The sequence below is a fragment of the Gadus morhua genome, chromosome 4 (assembly GCF_902167405.1).
Source record: "Gadus morhua chromosome 4, gadMor3.0, whole genome shotgun sequence".
Taxonomy (NCBI): domain Eukaryota; kingdom Metazoa; phylum Chordata; class Actinopteri; order Gadiformes; family Gadidae; genus Gadus; species Gadus morhua.
In genome coordinates, this window is record NC_044051.1 from 28,105,655 (window position 1) to 28,129,288 (window position 23,634).

The 23,634-nt window shown below is 42.7% G+C and overlaps 2 protein-coding genes across 3 annotated transcripts in view; both read right to left on the bottom strand.

Annotated features, from left to right (window-relative positions):
* Positions 1-951: 951 nt before the first annotated feature.
* Positions 952-19,352, bottom strand: LOC115542652 (carboxy-terminal domain RNA polymerase II polypeptide A small phosphatase 1). Of its 2 annotated transcripts, XM_030354979.1 has the most exons (7): positions 18,939-19,352; positions 12,290-12,432; positions 10,611-10,712; positions 10,117-10,173; positions 9,590-9,682; positions 4,053-4,238; positions 952-3,508 (listed from the first exon to the last, which is right to left on the bottom strand). In XM_030354979.1, the coding sequence occupies exons 1-7, from the start codon at positions 19,150-19,152 to the stop codon at positions 3,380-3,382; spliced, it is 924 nt and encodes a 307-aa protein (XP_030210839.1). In that variant the 5' UTR covers positions 19,153-19,352; the 3' UTR covers positions 952-3,379. The 2 variants fall into 2 exon arrangements, with proteins under 2 accessions (XP_030210839.1, XP_030210840.1); XM_030354980.1 differs by lacking the exon at positions 10,117-10,173.
* A 472-nt stretch (positions 19,353-19,824) lies between these two features.
* LOC115541713 (striated muscle preferentially expressed protein kinase) overlaps positions 19,825-23,634 on the bottom strand; it is a 149,851-nt gene continuing 146,041 nt past the window's right edge. Inside the window, exons 39-41 of the mRNA XM_030353559.1 lie at positions 23,301-23,376; positions 22,422-22,571; positions 19,825-21,793 (exon numbers count right to left, since the gene is read on the bottom strand). Of these exons, the coding sequence (XP_030209419.1) occupies positions 21,508-21,793; positions 22,422-22,571; positions 23,301-23,376 (512 nt within the window). The 3' untranslated portion in view covers positions 19,825-21,507. The remainder of the gene's footprint in view (positions 21,794-22,421; positions 22,572-23,300; positions 23,377-23,634) is intronic.

A 23,634-nucleotide genomic window follows, 5' to 3' on the forward strand; every position in this document is an offset into this window, starting at 1 on the left:
ATTCCTACACAAATTAGTAAGCAATTCACAAACAGTTATATATTATAAACAAGATAATGACAACAGTTTACAATATCATTTATGAAGCATAAGTTGCTTATTAACAATCTGTATGTGTTAATGCTTTATAAACACTTAATGCTGAAATTCATGATTAGCTAATAGTACTAACTAATAAACCAATAGTTAAGTCCTTTGTCTGAGCTCATCTAAAGGGGGGTCTTTCTACTTTCTACTTACTACTACTTTCTACTTGGTACCGCTGCAATAGTAGCCTATTAGAGGCAGTTTTAGCCTTTAAATGCAGTTTCTAAATGCTTAGAAAGCCATCGATAGTCCTCACTTTAGATAAGCTCACACAAAATGCTTAACAAATGCTTTCTAACTACCTAATCATGAATTGCAGCATCATTCTGGGTTAGGGTTTGGCTTCAGAGTTGGGTTTTGGGTTTGGTTTCGGGACCTTGGATGAGGAGCAGGACAGAAGAGTTTTCTGTTTAAAACCTTCCTAGAGAAACGAACGGTACATGATCATGTTGATTTGAAGCCTCGGTTCCGGCATCGTGATCCCTTTCCCTGGCAGATGTTTCCGATGTAGAGAAGTAGAGCGTGGATGTTTTGGGGTATTGTATGACTAGAGATCTGTCATGTTTTCCCTTGATGCGCAAAGTAGATCAGTTTGGAGATTTCAGTCACATGGGGAATGCAAGGTGATGGTGGTGAAGATCACACTGCAATAAGTACTTTCAAACGTTGGGTTTACATCCATCCATAAGCAAAAGTCTAGGAAAATGTATACAAATAACATTTGAATAATATTTAATTGAAAGAAAAGAGTGTGTATTTGATTGTGTTTGTCTCCCAACACAAAGCCCTTCAACTTAATTCCTTACCGGTTATATTTAGTTATCAGAATATTTTAAAGGGTAATTCAATCGTAATGAAATGTGCACGAATTTAAGGATCTTTATTGCTATGTATCAATTTCCGAAAGCTAAATGTCTCTTCCAATATCTGATGTCGGCATGTGATGAACTCTAACCCTTTTTGTATAAATTGTTCATTAATCAGGAGATGTCCATTGGTGATTGAAAAAATCACATGATCGGATCCACCAGAGAGAATTCAAAGTAAAAGCACATCATCGCAACTTTCTGTGGGAATTTAGAATTTATGGAAAAGAAAATTACTTTTGATACAATTTGGTATGAAAAAGAGAAAAATAACAGAAAAACATGAGGGTTAGGTGGGTTTTCATCATGGTCCCAGTGATACCACCAATGATCCATATATTAACGTCGTTACTGCGCAACAACTAAATACACCAACATATTAGATGAGTAGTTCGGACAGCCAATGGGCCCCTTAATGTCAAAACTGTTTTCTTTTTTTAGATGTACGATTTTGAGGTACATGAATTCTACTATCAAACCTCTCTTCAAAATCGCCATGTTTTCCTAAAAAAATACACAAGCACAGTTGCAGGACTTGTGCTCCACATGATGATCTCTATCCTTTTAAATACTTGCTGGCATCCACCAGTTCGATATTAATGCAGGAAGCAACCTTTTGTATTGTGACTATTGGACTGGCACCAACGAGTGCCTGCAAGATGACATTTCCATTTGTCACAAACAATTTGAAATACAATCAGTGTCATTACAAAAAAACTAAAACAATTATTGACAGGAATTTGCATGCTAAAGAAATCGAACAATAATCGTTGAGTTTGAGCATTTTTGAATATCTGTCCTTGCTGGCCACCGTAGTGGCTTTACTCAGTAAACCTGTCTGCGATCCAGCCCAAAGCTCCAAAAGTGAGAATGCAGTTGTTTCCACCGTGAGTACCACCGTGAGAGAGAAATCACAACATTATATACAGGAGGTTCATCAGAATAATTTACCAAAACAACAGGGACAAAGGATTTAGCATTGTGTGAAAGAAAAGCCAACTTTCTTTTGATTGCCATTCAAATGCAGTCCTTAAATTCAAGTTTTGTTTGCGGTCATGTGACACATCAAATACCTGCTGATGTCCAAATCAATGGTAGCCATGAACAGAAAGATTTACCCACATATATATACATTTATACGCATGTATAAAGTCATACGATACCCATCAGGACCCTTCAAGTTCTCTAATTTCTGGAATCATTAATCTGCAACATCTGTTAACTTAACACCTTTCCAATCCAAAACAATCAAGGCCACATTGTTTATGCAGCCTTTGAACTGTACTGGCCCAGTAATTGCACTTTTAGTGTAATTATCGCCTAAGTTAGTGTCCATTTGGACTGTATATCTATCGTTATCTATAGGACAGAAGAACCCTGAACCGCATTGAAACCCGGTTCCTTTTGATGCTGGTGCTGAAGTCAACAACGGCGATAAACAAACTGTCTCACGAGTACATGTGCAACCGACAAAAAACAGATCTACAGATTAGCTCCATAAAGTGCTGTCCAGTTTATGGCGTCAAGCGAGTTTTATAAACCCTATTGCTATTCAACAAAACTCCTAAGAATCGAGCTTTGACACAGATGTTAAGACTTTAGTTTTTTTTTTAAATTGGGAAAGTTTGCAAACAAAATGTTGACCACATATATTTTTCCTTAAAGAGTGTTACATTGAAATCACATTTGCTTGACTAAAAAGTATACTATCATACATGACCAACACAAAGGACAACAAGAGACTGTTAAAAAACTAACAAAGTAAGAAAACTACAGATGGAAACAAGACGAATAACACAATTTTGACAAATAATTCAATTTTGAATGTCAACAGAACACCCAATCCCACAATCACCCTTGCATTGACGCAATCAACCTATCCACCTATTCAATCTACAATAACCAGTCCATAGAATTACTATATATCAATCCAGTATTTCGGATTTGTGCTTCATTCGCATGGGATTGTAACGTCCAGGTACCCCACTGTCTGTTTAAAAGGTATACCACCTTACTTTGAATTTATAGGAATTTCAAAGAAACGATGACATTGATCGCTGTCCTTGTCGATCCATTCGTACGTCCACGCACGCATTTATATCCGCTGGTTTGTGGCAGGTTTCGAAAGGGATTCGACAAGGCGGAGTGAGGTGGCAGTGATATATATGTTTTTCCACTACCAGGGGGCGGTGGTGGAACAGTGAAAACCTCTGCGTTAATAGTTCCAACTGTCAAAGAGGGTTCACTTTGGATTTTAGGACTCTCTCAGGGATTGGCATGTGTGTGGAGCACATACGTGTTGTTCACATCTTCAACTCGTGTTGTCTAAAAGATGTACTAGGAAATGTATTTTCTTTTCTCTCTCCAGGATCGAGATACTAATATTGCTAGATTATGTTGCCAGCTACATTTGCTAGCTAACACTGCTAGCTATCGGCTCCGTGCTGCTTGAGGAAAGTGTAGACATTGTCCACTTTGCTCAGACGCTCAAAGAAGGGGATGAGGTCCAACAGCTCCGTGTCTGACATGTCCTCGAACCATGACGCCACAGGCACCTGCGTACAAGCAAGATGGCCGGTTATAGCTTTAAGCAATAGATTTTAGCATCCAGGCAACAAACATAAAATGGTAACTTCTTAAAAAAGTTATTCAGTTAATTTAGTCAAAGTTGTCTTCTACAGTTCTACAGTACTGATAAGCCTAGCATAGCCTTATTATTTTAGTATTTAACCAATTTGATAGATTTTAATAAGCCACATCAAAACCAATACCGAAAATGCATAAACAATGGCGTCAATAAAAGTGTCGTATGGAAAGATTTAAAACAAATCAAACCGCATTTTCATACAAAAATGTAAAAAACCACGAGAGCCGATGTTTCTAATTTACTTACTTTATTGAATTTGTACTATTATTGTGATCAATGCTATTACCTATTTTTACTTTTTTACATATTTTATTTAGACTTATCTTCATTGACTTTATCTTGTTTGGTTGCTGCTATGTGTGTTGAGGAACTAAGCCTAAGAATTGTACTCTTGATATAAAATAAGTATCTCTGATTCTGATTCTGTTTCTGACCGGGTGTACGTGACGTACCGCGTTGTCGGGGTGGAAGACGTACGAGGCCGGGGAGTTGTCCACGATGATGACCTTGTCCAGGTCGCGCCCCAGCCGGCTCAGGTCCTTCACGTAGTTCCCCCGGTGGAAGACGCAAGACTCCCGGAACAGGCGACTGCGGAAGGCCCCCCACTTGTCAAGGAGGTCTGACACGGGGTCGGCGTACTGGAGCGCACCGCGAGGAAAGAAGGTGTCAAGTGAGGAGGAGGAAGAAGACCTCTCAGCTTCATTTACATTTACATTCAGGGCATTTAGCAGACACTTTTATCCAAAGCGTCCTACAATAAGTACATTTGTCAGAAGAAGGTGAAACAACTATATATCGCTGTAGGTACAGTAAGGATGTTCGTAGATCCAAGTGCCAAGCAACAACAATCGCTAGGTTAACCAATTCCCCGTATACAACAAAGATAGCTAGGGTTAGACACTACACAACCAAGTACTATAACTAATGGTGCTATCCATTTGTATGGTACGTCCGTCCGTACGAGTCGTAAGGTGTAAATCTCCCAACTTTCTTGCGGCATTTCAAGGAGGCACACCCCCTTTTGGTCGTAGTATAATCCCTCCCACACGTAGTTCTGAGAGTAGACCGAGTTCAGTGAAGCTGACGGTACGACTCAACAACAAAAATGGCTGCTCCCGTATAGAAAATTAAATTATTAGGGGTCCTACGAAATCCGTAGGAACCCTATCTTACTGTCGGTCATACTGTCGGTCATACGGTCGATCATAATGTCGCTCATACGGTCATACTGTCGGTCATACGTTCATACTGTCGGTCATACTGAAGGTCATACTGTTGGTCATTCGGTCATACTGTCGATCATACTGATGGTCATAGGGTCATACTCTCTGTCATACGGTCATACTGTCTGTCATACGGTCAGTCACATGGTCATACTGTCGGTCATGCAGTCAGACAGTAGGACCCCGTTATGGTTGCTTGCAACTATATTTGGGTGTCAAGCAACGAAGTTGCGAGACAACCTATTGTTTTTGTATGAATTCTTATTATTATACCATGCCCTATATGATCTTCAGACCAAGCCGAACAAACGTGGCAAACAGCTTTTTCTAATTCAAAACCGTTTGGCCTTGACAGCCAATCAAACTTGACGGCAAAGCCGCCAAACAGGAAGTAAGCCTGTTCTCAGCATCTCTTTAACATATCATAGCCAAACTTGGTACATAGGGTGTGTTCGAAACCGCCTACTTGCTTACTGCTTACTACCTACTAAATATTTGGCTTACTTCTCGAATCCTTAAATAATGATTGAGTAATCCATTTGAGTAATCGACGTTCAGAAGACCGTCCTTACTTAACCACCTCAAATGACGTGTCAATAACCTACCGGCCGGGCGCCGTTAATAAATATTATAAATAAATATATAAACGTCACATTTAAAGTCACAGTACACCTTCAACCTAAGGATTTGCGGTGATATGTTAAAACAATTATTAAAAAATTATTAAAAGCACTGCTGCTGCGGCTCCCCGTTTAGCGCCATTGCTTCCACTGTTCTTTTGAATAGACGCAGTGCATTCTGGGGCAGTTGAGTACGTCTAGTAAGCTAGCGATGCTTACTCAAAATCTTTCCGGAAGTAGAAGACATTCGGATACTATTCGCTTACCTAAACTCGCTTACTAAGTTCTCGCTTACTCAATTTGACGTCATAGTTAGTAGGAGTAGTAAGCAAGTACGCGGTTTCGAACACACCCATAGACTCATGACATCATTCTGGGGACAGTCAAACAATTTGGTGACCTTTGACCTCAGGGGGATGTCAAACAACAATGACTTTATTTACCATTCCGCCTACTTACAATAAAAACTGCAATTCTTGCCGCGTACTCGCATAACGCTGGAGTTCACCAGCCACCGTTATCACCGATTACGAGACGGTCGTCATGTAGCCACCTAGCAGATACAGTCGTCATGTAGCCACCTGGCCGATTACGTCCGCGTACGTGCATAATGCTGCAGTTCATTCCACCAGCCGTCATTATTACCGATTACCGAGACGGCCGTCATGTAGCCCCCTAGCCGATTACATCTTACGTCGGTCAAACTGTCTGTCATACATTTACATTTTTGGGCATTTAGCAGACGCTTTTATCCAAAGCGACGTACAATAAGTACATTTGTCATAAAAAGTGAAACACTATATCGCTGTCAGTACAGTAAAGATGTTCATAGAGCCAAGTGCAAGTACTAACAATCGCTAGCCTAACCCATTCCCCGTGTACAGCAGTGCTAGCAGCTACTGCAGATGTTCCACAATTAAGTACTATGAATAAGTGGAATGGAGTTTAAGTGTGTACATTAAGTGCCAGGACGTACAACATACAATGGTGGCCGGAAGGGGCTGGGTAGCTATGCAGAGCCGAGATGAACTCTAAACAGATGAGTTTTGAGTCACATACAGTCATATTGTCGCTCATACAGTCATACTGTCAGTCATCCGGTCATACTGTCAGTCATACATTTATACTGTCGGTAATACGGTCTTAAGTTCGATCATACGTTCATACTGTCGGTCATATTGCATACTGTCGGTCATACTGTCATACTGTCGGTCGTACTGTCGGTCATACTGTCATACTGTTGTTCATACTGTCGATCATACGGTCATAGTGTTGGTTAAACTGGCAAACTGTCGGTCATACTGTCGTACTGTCGGTCATATGGTCATACTGTTGGTCATAATGTCAGTCATACTATCGGTCAAACGGTCATCTGTCAGACCCCGTCATGGCTACTTGCAACTATATTTTTCTTTGTATTTTGAGAACGTTGGTCGTTTTAAAAAGGCCCATGGCATGAAAATTTCACTTTATGAGGTTTTCTTACATTAAAATGAGTTCCCCTAGCCTGCCTATGGTCCCCCAGTAGCTAGAAATGGCGTTTGATGTAAAATGAGCACTAGGTATCCTGCTACGTCTTTGAAAAATGAAAGCTCAGACGCTCCGAATTCGAATTTGGTTACTCTGCTTTGCCCGCCCAGAGAATTTGGCATGCCAAAGAGACAATGAGCTACGACTGTTGTACATTTATTTGTTATTTGGATAACCGTTCTGCTGTTGGTGTTATCGCGCATAACTCGTCGGGTTCTCTGACGTCTCTGGTATTTCCACAACGAGACTGGTAGTGGGGGTTATCTCAGCCATGGTTGAGAAGGAATCGGGGGAAAGGAACTTTGGCTTTGACTCCCTGAAGTACATGAACTTGTTGCACGCGATTGTCTCCCGCCGGAGCCCCGCTGCCCGCTGCGAGGCAACACCGCAGCAGGTCGCTGTCAACAATCGTGGGCAACAATCCCTTTCTCCTCCATGTCGTGGATCAGTCTACTTCAGATTGATGTGGAAGAACCAGAGACGTCGGAGAACCCGGCGCTGTCGTTTGAGATCCATAATATCGTCTGGAGGCGCACACAGCTTTTGGCCATGATAATATATCTTATATGATATAGATATCCATGTATAATATGATATTATTTAGAGATAGAGCTCCAGGACTCCCGCTGGAGGACCTGGAGTATTCTAGAATATTTACAGAACACGGCCAAAAGCTGTGTGTGCCTCGTCATTGCGATACGTCCACTGTAAACACGAGCGCATGGTACCGCTGCCGCAAGCTGCTCAGGGCCACACCCCAACCTTCCACCTTGACCCGCCTCTAAAAAACTGCACGTTTGTGGAAAGCTCATTTTGGGACTGGCTCGTAGCGGCTGTAATTCTTGAACCTCTTCAAATACTGTATTAAGGGCCCACTAACACCTATATATAAGCATCCATAGTAGCATGCCATGGGACCTTTAATTTAGATTTTAAATGCTCTTACACCCTTGATTACATTGCTACTTTATTCCGGCCACCAATTTATGCATTGCACAGTCTTGCTGTGCATGCAATTAGGGCTACACGATGTGGGCAAAATATGATATCCCGATATTTTTGGGCTGAATGGCGATCTACGATATATATCTTAATATTTTCTATTGAGTGGGTTAGATTTTTTTTTGTACGTCAAAAGCCACATGTGAGGTGTTGCAAGCACTTTTATTGAAACACAGATCAGTATGACTGCAACATGTGATTTTGTATCGTTATTTTCAACAGAATGGAAGACTTTGAAGGTTACACAAATAGCTGCCAGTTTTTCATCTTCTTTACAAAATAATCACCTGTGCAAAAAAAAGAAAGCTGTAGGTTACACACATTAGCTACCCCCCTTCCTTCTCCGTTCCATTTGGGAACATGTTTGGTTTAATTTCGCTTTTTTCGTATATTTTAATTAATTAATTAAGGGTGCCACCAGAGTGCCACCCTAGGCGATCGCCTAGGTCGCCTATGCCGAACGCCGGCCCTGGTTTCAGGGCAGAAGAAGCTGTCGGGGCCGGTGATGCAGCAGGCAGCAGCACAGCCACAGAGTTTTACTCATTGTGCCGCTGCTGTAAATGGTGGAACAGATTTGTCGTGCTTCCACTTTTACCGGTTTTGCTACACTCTCTACAGATGACCTGCAGCTGCTGCTCATCTGTTTTTTTAAACCCATTTCCATATTACGGAGCCGTTGGTTCTCCTCTTAGAAACAATTTCGTCTCACTCCGCCGTCACGTTTTTTTTACCGGTATCCTTCATGCATGTTCTCTTGGCGGGAATGAGTTGACTCACACAGTCTCCAAGACAAACACAGACGCTTGAGGCGGAAACTGACCATTTTAACGCATATATCGATCTAAACAATATTATCAAATCTTGTATCCCCTTGGAAATTATATCGATATATCTTACATAGCCGATATATCCTACAGCCCTATACAATGTCAAGTTGTGTTGTTTGTTTTCGAACTGGTTCGCTATATAAATTTCATTTATTATTATTATTATTATTAAATAGGCTAATGTAGCTAACAATAACAATGAGAAACGGGGATGCTATAAGTGCTGCAAAACAGGAAATTACGTCACATTCTAGCTGGAGCAGGTTGGACGTACCGGTGTACCATACAAATGGATAGCACCATAAGTACGACATACAATCAGGGTGTACATTAATTGCCAGGACGTAAAACATACAATAAGTGCGTACATTAAGTGCCAAGTGACGTGCATTAATGATGAAGCAATCATTCAATAGTATACATACACAAGTAATCAACCCATTGATTCTATACATGTGCATTTGATCCACCATAGCATGTGTACATTAACCCTTCCATTCCCACTATGAGTTCATTATGCACATTAACCCCTCCATTCCCACTATGAGTTCATTGTGTACATTAACCCTTCCATTCCCACTATGGGTTCATTGTGTACATTAACCCTTCCATTCCCACTATGAGTTCATTGTGTACATTAACCCTTCCATTCCCATTCTGAGTTCATCGTGTACATTAACCCTTACATTCCCACTCTGAGTTCATTGTGTACATGCATTTGATCGTCCGATGGCTCGAGGCCCGGCGGTCGGAGAGGGTTTGAAGGAAGGAGGCTGTCGGCTCCTACCTTGGCCAGACTGGCGGTGAACAGCACACACTCGAAAAGCTCGCCCATCCTCTTGAGGAACTCGTCCACATGGGGGCGCTTCAGCACATACACCTGGATCACAGGAGACCAGGCATGAGGGGAACAAGAGGTTGGGATTACCGAGTGACCTTCGGATGTCCTTGTTTTGTGAATTTGAGTGCCGAACTGCAGGAGATTCGACCACAACACAACAGCACAACAGAATAAAAATAACACTAAACACAAATGTTCCTTCATTGTGTCCAGGTTACCCAGGGGGTAGAGACCCCTGGTCTCGATTCTCGTCTTTCCGTGGCGTGGAGTGAGGGCGGCGTTCCTGAAACAAGTCATCCTGAATAGGCTTTACTGCTTGTCAGAACAAACCTATCCTGGATTACTTGAACCAGGCCCGGCCCAGAATTCACTGCTACAAACAAACCAAACACCCATAGTTCGTTTTCTGTAATTTTTCCTTCCATATGTATGTAACAGCAGAGAAGGTTAAAAGGTTTAGTTGAAGACCATACCTGGTGCACCGTCCCATCTATCTCCACTGGGATGATGAAGTCAGCGTTGTTTACCGGCTGGTAAATAAAGTAAAATGTAAATTTCAAATGAGCTAAAGGCACATTCACACGATGGCATTCGTAGGAAAGTGCTGAGAATCGTTTTTCTCTCCCTTTAAGGCTATAGATAGAAAATAATATGAAGAGATCATGTTGATTCAAATGTTTGACTCTTCTTATTATTATAACTGGTGACTTCAGTTGGAGGCTACAAACTTTGTTAGGAGGGAAGTTATAGATAAATAAGAAAAATAGATAAATTAAAGAATAACCAGTCTGTAAGAAGTCATCACGTCAAAGGTTGACTTTGTGTATCTGGTGTGTAACGATCTTGTGAAATGTTTTAAACTAAATAAACGTCAAAAATTTGTCCCAAGACTTCCTGTCAGAAAAACGAACTGAATGAATTTGTGGGAATTTGTATCCCTTTACTATGACGGGCATTTTGCTGTCACCTTGAAGGAGCTGTGGACAAGCGTCTCGTCCAGGTCCAGAACAACGCAGATCTTTCCGGAATCCTTAGATTTGATTGAAGGCAGCAGCGGCTTGACTTGGACCTTATAAAATAAACCAGGGCAATTCTTTAAGTAAGAAGAACCTCTGAAATCATAATTTGAAAGGTGTCATTAAGTACACTTACGTAACCATATGAATATTATTAAAGGTATAACACAATCTGCTATCTTTTAAACCTGGACTCCAGTGGTGTAGTCTACGTGATACGCAGGTATACGCCGTATACCCACTAGGAACGCACCAGGATTTGCGTATACCCACTTAAAAATGTGCACGGATACGTATCAATCGTCTTGTGACAGCTCTTTCACTTCTGTATTTATTTTTCGCAAATACCGGTTGGGTATAACTGCAATAAAATACTTTAAGCAGGGGAAGTTATCTCCTACATTCACCATTCATAAAATTCCCCCTGCGCGCACTGCTCGCGTTCTGCCCTGTCTCTGTTATTACGAAGCGCGAAGCGGCCCCTCCTTCTCGCGTGTGTGTGCGTGTGTGTGCGTGCGCGCGCGCGTGCGTGTGTGTGTGTCCAGTACTCCCATATTAATGTGTAAACCACATAATAAGTAGTCAACAGAAGACAATGTTTTAATCCCACTTTATATCTCCTTGTTACTTTTAGATGAGAACCCCCTGGCCAGCCTTTCAGACTGGGTGTCAGGCTAGGGAATTTAAAAACAGGCATCCTTGGTTAGAGTGGAGGGAAAAAAAGTTAGGTAAATGTCAGCCAACATACAGTTGGTTTGCACAATGGAAATTCATAATGTTAATCACTATGCAAATGACAGTATAGCTAATTCATGGTCATTTTTAAGGTGCAGTAATTTCACACTTTTACACAATTCAATTAGGCCTACTGTATGGTATGTTAGATAACAACAGTAAGAGCTCAAATTAGAGCAATTGAAAGCGTGAAACATTAGTCGTCATCTCCTTCTCATGCACTGGTTAGCCATGGTTGTAAACAGTTCATTAAATTATTTTGAGTAGATTTTGTCCTTGTTTAGCATGTGCTATTGCTACTATAGATATACAAAGGACAACTTTTCATTTTTGTGTTCTATTTGTTCATACTGTTATTAAAACTGATAAACCTACTCAGCTTTCCATGATTGTTGATAATCGTTATACTCTTAAATACTCTTACACTCACCCTGCGTTGGTGAGTGTGGTGCGACACCCCATAAGCGCCACACACGTACACGTACCGGTGGGACGGGTTTGTATGAGGCTGGGAGGGAATCATCACAGTATACCCACTACAATAAAATAGACTACACCACTGCTGGACTCTATACGTCGCCCCACTAGCAGCCTCTGGTGGCTTGAATTGAAAAAGAAAAACAATTCCAAGCTTCAAATTTGTAAATTCTGAACGGGGTCAAGTAATCTTTTACCACACAAACCAAATCAATGAAATCTGCGACCGCTACTCCCAGCCAGCTGAAACCGGAACACTATTTACACAAACAAATCAAAAACTAAACAACACGCTCCTTGTTTTGTCCAAGTGTTCCTACAAAAGGGCGGGAAACCTTTGCCAGATAAGACCTGACATGCTAAGCTACAAAGCTAGCGGGGGCCTCCCTTCAGGAGGTGAAATGAGCCGGGGTCTCACCTTGGCCCCGTTCTCCTCCACCAGGAGGGGGGCGTTGTTGTTGACGGGCAAGGGCTGCGGCGGGTCCTTGCAGAGGCAGCACAGCAGGCTGGAGAACAGGCCCCGGCTCCTGGGCTTCTTACTGGACACCGAGGAGGTGGAGCCTGGGGGGAACAACACCGTCAGACACCAGCCGGTGGGGTTGAGCCAGTACAAACACAATGGCTAACCTGGTTCCGTGTTTAGGGTTGAAGTATTTAGATTATTACCATATAACATCATATTAGGAGAAGTATTCCTTATCTAAGGCCAGGAAATGACCACAGAGTGTTAATTTCACACACACACGATTTTTGTATGATACTTTTCTTAAAGGGAGGAGGTTAAGTTATTGGGAAAGAGGTTGGTACGTACGTACATAATGTTCGCATGAAAAGTATTCTCTATAAAAATCGAACGTGAAAACAGATTGTTTGGGTTTAGCAAAATTTGAAAAAAATAAATATAATGCGGGGAATGTTTTAGGGAGAAAGAAATGCTGACATATGCTAACATTTAGAGGCACACAAGTGAACTCTGAAACATGTTGATGTTTTAGTCGCACACAAATAGAGTCTGACATTTTCAAAAGAGGAACACAGCATGTATACATGGTTTGGAGGAACAATTAACGTCTCACATCGGGAAATGTTTTAGAGGAACACTGAATGATCTGATATGTTGGTGTTTAGAAAAAAATTGTCTGCCCTTGTTGGTTTGAGCCATTTCAGAGGATGTCACATCCCCAAACAATCAAATGTTTCGAAAATAGATATAGTCTGATATACACTACGTTGTTTTTCTTTCAATGAAGATAACATTAAATAAGTCCGAAAAAAAGTCTAGACATTGTAAATCTGGTAAATGACTATTCTACCTGGAAACAGCTGATTTTAATGGAATATCTACATAGGTGCACAGAGGCCCATTTCCAGCAACCATCACTCCTGTGTTCTAATGGTTAGCTTAGCTGATCGTGTTAAAAGGCTAATTGATGATTAGAAAACGGCTGAAAACTGTTGAATGAAAATGTGAGTTTTCATGGAAAACATGAAATTGAATGGCTGACCCCAAATTTTTGAACTGTAGTGTATGCTAATATCTAACAATACACACACACTGCTGCCACTTCTGCCTTTATCACTTTGTCCATTTTAGATCAGTTCATGCAATGCACAAATACTTTTTTTCTCCACTCCTTGTCATTCCACCGCTCAGCTAACAATACCCTCCTATTTTTAGCAGTGGAAGAATTCATCAATCAGAGGACTCTCATGTCCATATATGGTCTTCCTGCTTCCTGGTTTCCACGGCCTCGGCTGGTTCCGCACGTGACAGGGAGCTTGCGAAACAATAACAATGATGTCATCGGTCCAACCCCTATCCCCAGGTCTCTCCCGTCCCGGACATGAGAGACAGACCCTCCCTACTCCCTCCCTGTCACCACTACGGTAAAACACACAACACCTGCACCAATAAACACATGAACAAGGATACATTTCCTAGCCTGGGTAGCCCCGCCCATTTTTCCGGCGAATTGACTTCGCCCTGCACAAGGGTCTGGAGAAGAGCAATACATTTCTTTCTGCTTCCGATATGCTTTTGCGGGAGCCAATCACCAAGCTGGCTTTTCCCCCTGGTGCGCTACTGGCTGATTTAACATGACGACAGGGAAGCGACGGCAAGCAGCCAATCACGTACAGAGTCAGTTGAACTAGGCCCGTTGATCACACCTCTTGTGCTGAAGAAAATGACAGCAGCTTCCCCAGACCAACGTGCACCTACGATTGGTTTGGTCTGGTAGTAGCCAGGCTACACGTTTCCTCCATCTACCTGGAACTAAAACACTCTTTCAAGGTTGCTCAGGAGTTTGAAAGAGCCAATTAAAACTGTTTGTCATTTCAAGTGAGTCCCTCTGTTCCTCTCTGGGTGCTACGTGACCAGGCTGCCAACACACTACACCCTGTGTTTTTTGTTCTCCTCCTCCTCCCCCCTCCCCTTCCAAATTCTCTCCCCCCTTCCCTTCCAACTTCTCTCCCCCCCTCCTCCTCCTCCTCCTCCTCCTCCTCCTCCTCCTTCTCCTCTCCCCCCACCCCCTCCCTCCTCCTCCTCTCCCATTCCATTCCTCTCCCTTATTGGACATGACCTCACTATGAACCTGGCCTCCTTTCTGCAGTCGGTGGTCTCGGTGCACAGGAAGAGGAAACTGCAGCATATCAGGGCAGGAAGCGAGGAAGGGGCCTTGGGTTTGGAGGACCAGCGAGGCCCTGGCTCTGCTGTGTGTGTGTGTGAGGAGTATTCTCTGATGCTTTGCTTGCTGTGGAATAGATCACGTGTGATAAAGGTACAGTTACAGAGTTCATTTAGGGATATGCTTTCACGTGACATTGCTTTGTTTAAGGGGTTATTTGAGTGTGTTTATGTTTGTTTTATTGAAATCAGCTGACTTATTTAATTCTACTTTTAACTAGGCAATAACAGTGTCACTGTGGATACCTATTGTCATTTCCAATAGTTTTTTATCTAAATAAATTTACTGTTCTAGTAGATTACCATTTAACATTTTAATTTTATTCCTTTGACCATTGTTTTGTTTTGTTGTGAGTGAAAAGCAGTTTGAGGTGCGTTCTGCGGGTCGGAATGTGCCTTAGAAAAGAATATTAAAGCACTCATTGACTCCGTCCAGACTACTGTCCAACTAGGATTCAGAAACATTTGTTTGTGATGGAGAAACTCCGCTTCAGAGCGAACAGACGGCTCAGAGAAAACCTTGACCGTCTGCGGGGTACTGTAGCAAACTCGTGTTCGGCGTCGAAGTAAAACAAAACATTGAGTTATTTATTTAAAGGCAACGCTGACATGAGATACAAGAAGAAGAATGTGATCTGTTTGAACACGCGGTGAACCGTTGCCATTAAAACAAAATGCCCACTTGTCTGCTTCCGTTTTTTCATCAATGTTCCTCAAAGTGTTAAAAACATACTTATACAAATGACTTGAGACAGAACTCCCAGAGAGCATACATAGCTCTCTGCAGAGGCCAGGACGTGACCTTGCAGTTTGACTCGCCACAGAAGACACACACAAGTAATCTCCAGCACCAAGGCATGTCAGATCAGATGACACACGCGTTATGCACACACATATGCATGCGCACACACACACTTATACAAGCACACACCCACAAGTTGTCCACACAGACACACACATGTTTTGCACACACACACACACACACACACACACACACACACACACACACACACGCAAAATGTAAACAATCATTGCCAATCTGGTAAATTCCTCTTTCAGTACGCGTCGCCAATGCATTAAATCAATTGCATCACATCCTTCATACATGCAGACCTCACTGACCTAACATAACAAGCCACTTTTATGTCACTAACTGAAGATACGGGGCAGAAAAAACGTTATCCCTGTTTAATCTACTACCACAGAACGTATCACTGGTCAAGTGATCGGTGAAGAACAATAAGTTATAAACAAATAGTTCATTAAAATCACAATACAAGTACTGTTGGTGTAGTAGTAGTAGTAGTACAATAGGGTAGTGGTAGTAGTAGTAGTAGTAGTAGTAGTAGTATAGTAGAAGTAAATTAGCAGTAATACTAGTAAAGGAGCAGTAACAGTAGTAGTAGTAGTAGAAGTAGTACTACTACAGTACAGTAGAAGTAGTAGTAATTCTGAACTAAACAGAAACTTTGGAATCCCTTTCTGAGCAACATGTGTCCTTTCCCCTGCATGACCTCTGATCCCAGCGCCTCACTAGGTATGTCCTGATAATCAACTGATAAGCTGATAAACTATCTCCTGGAGGGAATGTCTTCCGGAAGCTGGCCCGTTTATCCTCATTCGGTGGATGGAATGTTTTCTGTTCTCTTCCTATTCATTTTCATGCCAAATGATTGACAGGCGTGTCATCCACATGCAAATATAACTCTAGAGGCTTGTTATAAACTCTAACCGATAGCTCGGATCACAGGCCTTTCTCACGAGTGTCGAGACGCGATCCTTTAAAGGTACCATGGCATGAAAATCTCACTTTATGAGGTTTTCTAACATAAATATGAGTTCCCCTAGCCTGCCAATGGTCCCCCAGTGGCTAAAACTTGCGTTCGGTGTAAAACGAGCACTAGGTGTTCTGCTCTCCTTTGAAAAAAACTAAGGCTCAAGCGCGCTGATTTTGAATGTGGTTTCTTATGTCGTCACATAGCATCTAAGCTCCTCCCCTTACTCCGTCCAGAGACGTTGGCCCGCCAATGAGACACGACCGTGCGAGCGCCACATGTGTGTGTGTGCGTGTGTGAATACACACACTGTAATGCAAGTGTTTCTTGTCGGTTCTTTGACGTCTCTTGTATTTCCACAACAAGACTGTGGTGGGGGATATCTCAGCCATGGTTGAGAAGGAATTGGGGGAAAGGAACTTTGGCTTTGACTCCCTGAACTGCAACATGCCGCCGGTTGCCGCGAGGCACCACCGCCCGGCAGCGGGCAGCCGGCAGCAGGCAGCGTGCGGTTCAGTCTACTTCAGATTGATGTGAAAGTGGAAGAACCAGAGACGTCGGAGAAGCCGACGAAGTCGTTTGTGATTCAGAATATCGCCTGGAGGCGCACACAGCTTTTGGCTGGGATAATATGTATTATATGATATAGATATCTATGTATTATGATATAATTTAGCTATAGAGCTCCAGGACTGTAACGCAAGTGTTGTACACTTCCTTGTTATTTGGATAACCGTTCTGCTTTTGGTGTTATGGCGCATAACACGTCGGACTCTCGTCTCTGGTATTTCTACAACGAGACTCGTAGTGGGGGTTATCTCAGCCATGGTTGAATGAATTGGGGGAAAGGAACTTTGGCTTTGACTCCCTCAAGAACATGAGCCACGACATGGAGGAGAAATTGTTAACGGCGAATATCTCCCGCTTGAGCCCCGCTTCCCGCTGCCGAGGGACCACCGCCTCGGCGCTGCAGGAGGCGGAGGTGCCTAAGCACTGCCCGGCAACAATCCCTTTCTCCTCCATGTTGCGGTTCAGTCTACTTCAGATTGATGTGGACGTGGAAGAACCAGGGACGTCGGAGAACCCAACGCGGTCGTTTGAGATTCAAACGATAATATATATTATATGATATATATATCTATGTAGGCTATGATATTATTTAGATATAGAGCTCCAGGACTCCCGTGTGTTCTAGAATATTTACAGAACACGGCTAAAGACTGTGTGCTCCTCGCCATTGCGATACATCCACTGTAAACAGAGCGCATGGTACCGTGGCTGCAAGCTGCTCAGGGCCACACCCCCACCCTCCTCCTTGACCCGCCTCGCTCCTCCTCATTTGCATTATAGCTACAGACACCAAAACAGCGCATTTGGGGGAACCTCAATATGCGACTGGCTCGGAGTGGCTGCAACTCTGCACCACGGCTGAATTTCGGGAACGTCTTTTAGTTTGAATACTGCGTTAGTGGCCCACTAATACCTATATTAAAGCATCCATAAAATAGCATGTCATGGCACCTTTAAACACCCCTTAATACTCAGACAGGGCGGCTCTTGAAAGCAGCAGTACACGTTACTCAGAGTTTTATAACTGCACTTGTCTGACTTGGTGAGAAGGGGTGCAGGCAGCATTGAGGCCCGAAAGCGAGCAGCCCTGTGTTTACTAGGAGAAGCAAATCCAGCATTATGTAACGGCGGTGGGACTATGGAGCAAGTTCCACCCTGCAGCACACACTTCTTAACCAGTCACTGCATGGGCCCTGGTGTCACCATCCACCGGACTAACACCTTCCCCGACCTCACTGTCCCGAACTGTGGACGAATGCATTCAAAGCTACACAATGTTTGAGTTAAAAACCTCTGATCAAAGACAAGGAAATGTAGAAGTTGCTCTGTAGTTTTCAACACTATTTTAGAAATTAGTCTGTACACTCTATTCATTTGGTGTAGTGCATTATCATTGGTGATAGTTGGAAAAGTAGTTCTCATATCTGTGTAAAGAGATGAACCAATGCCGATTTAAACTGACATGTTAGTAAACCCTTGAATGCCACAACAGTATAGCTTTTTAGGCCTACCAACACACTAGTTACGGGCTACTTGATGAAACCTTTAATAAAAAAGTTATAATAATAGTGAGTGGGATCGATAGCATGTAGCTTTATTCCCTGTGTATAACCAGTAGGATTTATAGTAGGCTATGTAGCATTATTCCCAGTGTGTAACCAGTAGGCCAGTGGGCAAAGCAGGCTGCATTCCGGAAACCTTCTCATTCCCACAGATGCAGACAGGCCTACAGGACCTGGAGGCGTTTTGAATTTTAAATACTTTCACTGCACTATAATGACACTGTATTTTTTATGCCAGGTTTTAATATTAGTCAAACGTATGCTTGCAGTTCATATCTGCTGAAGTTCATGAATTTATTAGAAGTGAAATCTGAGAAACTATCTTTAACACAAAGTCATCCTGGTTATGCATGTGTGTGTGTAAACATGTAACATTGTAACAGCGATACTTTGTAGAGAGCCGCCGCTCCGCGAGTTCGGAAGTTCGTGCAAAACAACCGTGACGCGTCGCGCGCAAAGTTAACGCAAACTTACCCTTTTCGCGGGCCGCCTTGTTCGCCTCTTCATCGCAACTAATTTGCGTAATTATGGAAGACGGATTGGCCATGACATCAAGTTTCAATCCCGAGTTACCTAAATTCGCCGAAAAGTCTTCTTTTCTATTCGCTGATATTCCCCGCGCGCCGGACTGCGTTAAACATAACAGACGCAAAAGCTCGAACTTCCTGGAAGACTGCGCACGAAGCATATCGCGTCCATTCGATTACGTACTCGTCATTGTTTTTAGCACGGATTAAGAGTATCATAAATCATTAGAAAAAGTACTTATCAACTTTGATTCAACATGGAGTTCAACGCTTTCAATTTCAACACACAAACAAGGGGATGGACGGTTTCAGGGCGCCCCTTAAAGTCCCTTAAAGCGGAGCGCGGTCTGAACGCGGACGGAGACGTCACTTTCTCCTCGGTATACAACTTGTAGGAAGGCCCCTTAAAGTTGTCAGAACTTCGTTACTACTGTCTTACATGACTTCAACAACCCGCTTATGTGTAAAACATGTTAATCACCCAATTATTTCAGTTTATCTCCCTTTGATGTTGTTTTATCTTTATTTTCGCCAGTAGCTATTTACAAACAACAAAAAAACTAACTGACTGGAATGAAAAGAACCTACATTGTTCTCTTCATTTACAAAGTGTGTTGCTCATTTACACACACCTCGCATTTATCCAATTCATGTACTTTATTATGAATTATGTTTGGCAGATAGGTTACTTATCTTCTTCACAAGCGTCTCCGAGTGGGAGTGGAGGAGGAGGAACGCCCAGCTCGGGGCTCCTTGAAACCACCTTGATCAAGGGACTATCACAAAAGTGTCTGCGCCATATTTTGGCGTAAAAGGAAAATTAAATCTCACAATTGTGTCAACATTTTATTACATACTATCCCATAAAAACATGTTCCACTTACAAACACGGCAAATTGGTACATTTACAAATCTTCAGCCATTCAAACATACAAAAGTAATACCTCGATAGAGCAATCCACAAGATATCCTATTATTACAAGAATGTCAGGTGCGTTATGTATGCATGTATCTATGTATGCACCTATGTGTTTGTGTATGTGTTTGTCTCTGTGTTAGTGTGCCTGTGTGTGTAAGTCAACAAACGTTGTGAACATATGGACGTGATGCAGTTCTGGCAATAATACTGAATGAACGTTTGGATGAATGTGCTTGTGTATGCATGTCTTCATGGCTATTATCAATCTGATTTACATAATCAACATCAAATCTTTCTTCCTAACAGATCCATACCCATCTCCTCTACTGTTAGCTAGTAGCGTCACCTACAGCTCATACTAGGATAAACTGATCCATTTCAGGCACTGGGCGATTTTACAAAGAGCAACCAGATTGGTGATGCTACGAACCACACAGAAGTACATTGGGGCCGACTAAAACTAAATATTTTACTGTTTTACTTTGTTTTCTTACAGTTACGGTAAATTGCAACAAAAAAAATTAAACCACAGAACGATAAATTGTAACCACAAACCCCGAGGTCACTCAAAAACATGTTCATGTATTCAACGTGAATTCTTTCAATGGCAAAATCACAAATACAGGTTCATTTTTATTTATTTTTTGCGTTTTGTTTTCTTTCTTTTGTAAGGAGGGTGGATTGAAAACATGCCGGCACCCACACGCATGCAAATAAATTAAGAGGAAAAAACGTTAACAATGTCAAACCATGCCTGTGATTTCAGGCTAAAAAGTGATCGTAACTCAAAATGCGCGAATAAATTAACAGCGTAAATGACAGTACGTGAGTGGGCTGGTTCCTACCGGGTCCATTACTTAACAAAAATCTGTACTCTTGTTTTTTTTCATGCTGATTGTGCAACTTGAAGAACTGTTTTATCAGAGACGTGCACACCATACTGTATCACAATGTGATTGACTTTTTTTAAATTAAACTCTGAAAAACAAACCTAAACAAAAAAACGTGCGAAAAGGAAGGAAACTGGACCAGCTCCTCACAAACATCCTGCATGTCCATACGAGCGCTGAACTCTTCCACAAACCACCTTTAAACACAGCCATCTTTCTTTTATTCTTCTTAATCTCGCTCTTCTCGTTTTATTGTTCTCTCTCAGGATCAGTAGTTACTGTGGTAGAAGCCCCCAATGTCAACATCACTGTTCAAAGACTCCTCGTCACAGACCAGGGAAGTGCTCACACATCTTCTCTGTTTTCCACCCATACCTAGCCAGGGCCGTCGCCTTGATCCGAGCTGTGGCCCCGGAGGAGGAAGGCACGCCTGTCGGGAAAGAGCTATGGTGATCATGGTTGGTCCTCCCTGTGAAGGAGGACCAACCGATGCTCCGGCCAACCAAATTTTGACAGACAGAAATCCTGACCAACTGAACCTTTTCCCGATCCAAGTTTGACCAACCGAAGCCTCGGCCTGACCGATGCCGTCCCCCGACCGAACATTGCCCGATCGATGATTCAGTCATCTGAACTTCGACCCGCCCAAGTCCCGAAAACGGATCTCCCCAGAACTCAGAACTGAAACCGGCAATCGGAAATCGTTCTCATTTCGTGTCGGAGCGGAGCGAAGACGAGGAGGAAGAGGGAGGCGGCGTGGTGGTCCCAGGTCCGGGGGATGGGGGTGCGGTCGTGGCGGAGGACTGGGAGGACTGGGAGGTGCGCAGCAGCACCCTGTGGTGGGTGGCGTGCTCAGCCCGCCGCTGGTGCTGCTCCACCAGATACTCCTTGAGGCGCACGCTGGTGAAGTTGAGCGTCTGGCGCCGCAGCTTCATCAGGTAGGAGTCCTGCAGCCATGCGTGGGTGAAGCATTCCTTGGTGGTGGGGCGGGCCCTGTGAGAGGTCACACACACACACACACACACACACACACACACACACACACACACACACACACACACACACACACACACACACACACACACACACACACACACACACACTGTGATAAGCATGTGTCGCACATGTTTCATGGTATTTCTATTGGAAAAAAGCAAAGTTCCTGTTCAGAGTCCCGGAACCGGAACACACATGCACGCACACATGCACGCATACACACGCACACACAAGCGTGCATAAACTAACACACGCACACACAGACAGACCCACACATGCACACACACGAGTGTGTTGCAGACTTTTGTCCTGCTTTTCGAAGTCATGTGTATAAGACACTTGAATATTACAATTAAAGTAACAGTCAAATTGAAATCACTTTTCTGTCTTCAAACTGATTATTAGACTACGTGTATAGTTTACGCTAATTGATTAATTGATAAATAATTGATACTTGATAATTAACGTTTAAATAACGTTTAATTGTATGAAATACAATTAAACGGGACGGGAGGGAAAACCCCCCCCCCTCCAAGGTCCCCGCCCACCCAGGACCCCAGAGAAAAGGCTCTGAGGCAGGATCTAGAATGTCAACACAACGTTTATCCTAGCGCACGTGGCCCACCAGGGGTAGCTGCTCAGCATCTTCTTGAGGAAGGCCGAGGCGCTCTGGGAGGCGTTGGGGTATAGCTGGGTGGGGTCAAACTTTGCCACATGGATCTTGGACTCAGTCTGGAGAGGATCTTTGTCTTGGAAAGGCAGCCGGCCGCTCAACCTGTTCCCCGAAAACAGTTTGTTAGATTAAGAAGTCCTTCGTTATTGATGTGATTCCATGGTGTCACGGATGAAACGATACATACGATAGTGTTACAATGGTGGGACACAATAGTGTCGCACTATTGTAACATAGATGTAACACAATATACTTGGATCAGTTGTCAACACTACCTTTAGAGCTATTAGCTATTTAACTGCTAGCTATATAGCTGTGAGCTACATGACTGTTAGCTTTATGACTGTGAGCTATATTGCGGTGAGCTATAAGTCTGTGAGCAATATTGCGGTGAGCTATAAGTCTGTGAGCTATATGGCGGTGAACTATATGAATGTGAGCTATTTGGCTGTGAGCTATGTGGATGTTAGCTATATGGCTGTTAGCTATTAGCCTTTGGCTAAATTGCTATTTTAAATGATTATTTTTCTTTTTAATCTAGTTAGTCTTTTATGTTGTATTTCTTTCTTTTAATTTGCATTGTAGCACTTTGAGGTCATTAAGTTGATGTAAAGTGCGTTATAAATAAAATGTATTATTATTTTTATTATATGGATGTGAGCTATATGGCTGGGAGCTTTATTGCTTTGAGCTATATAGCTAGCTAGCTTTCATTTGAGTCCTTTATCCATTCAAATTCAGTGTTACATGAGTAGCTCATACGGTAGACCATCTTCAACAATGCGTGTAAAACGTAGTTTTGTGTACTATTTTGACTACATGTTGACTCACATGATGTAAGTGATGACCCCGAGTGCCCACAGGTCTGCTGGGGGCCCCACGACATTCCCCTTCACCATCTCTGGAGCTGAACCACAGCAAGGACATCATGTCAGGGACAGAGTGGGAGGTGGACGTTAAAACATTCTGAGGTTCAACATTTGGCACGGGTTACATTTTATTATCCATTTCTTATATCAGATGGAAGTGACTGGAATACAATATGCGGTACATGTTTGAATGTATGCTCTTGATGTAGTCTTAAATGTAGACTATGAGAGCAGAACATAGAACATAGAGTAATGGATTGTGCTCTATGAGCACAGAACATACTCATAGGACATGA

Coding starts and splice junctions, on each gene's coding strand:
- LOC115542652 (XM_030354979.1), bottom strand. CDS start 19,152: ATGCTTCGTGCGCAGTCTTCCAGGAAGTTCGAGCTTTTGCGTCTGTTA. Junction 10,174..10,610: donor TTGTCCACAGCTCCTTCAAG/GTGACAGCAAAA, acceptor TTTATTTACCAG/CCGGTAAACAACGCTGACTT. Junction 9,683..10,116: donor TAGATGGGACGGTGCACCAG/GTATGGTCTTCA, acceptor CCTGTGATCCAG/GTGTATGTGCTGAAGCGCCC.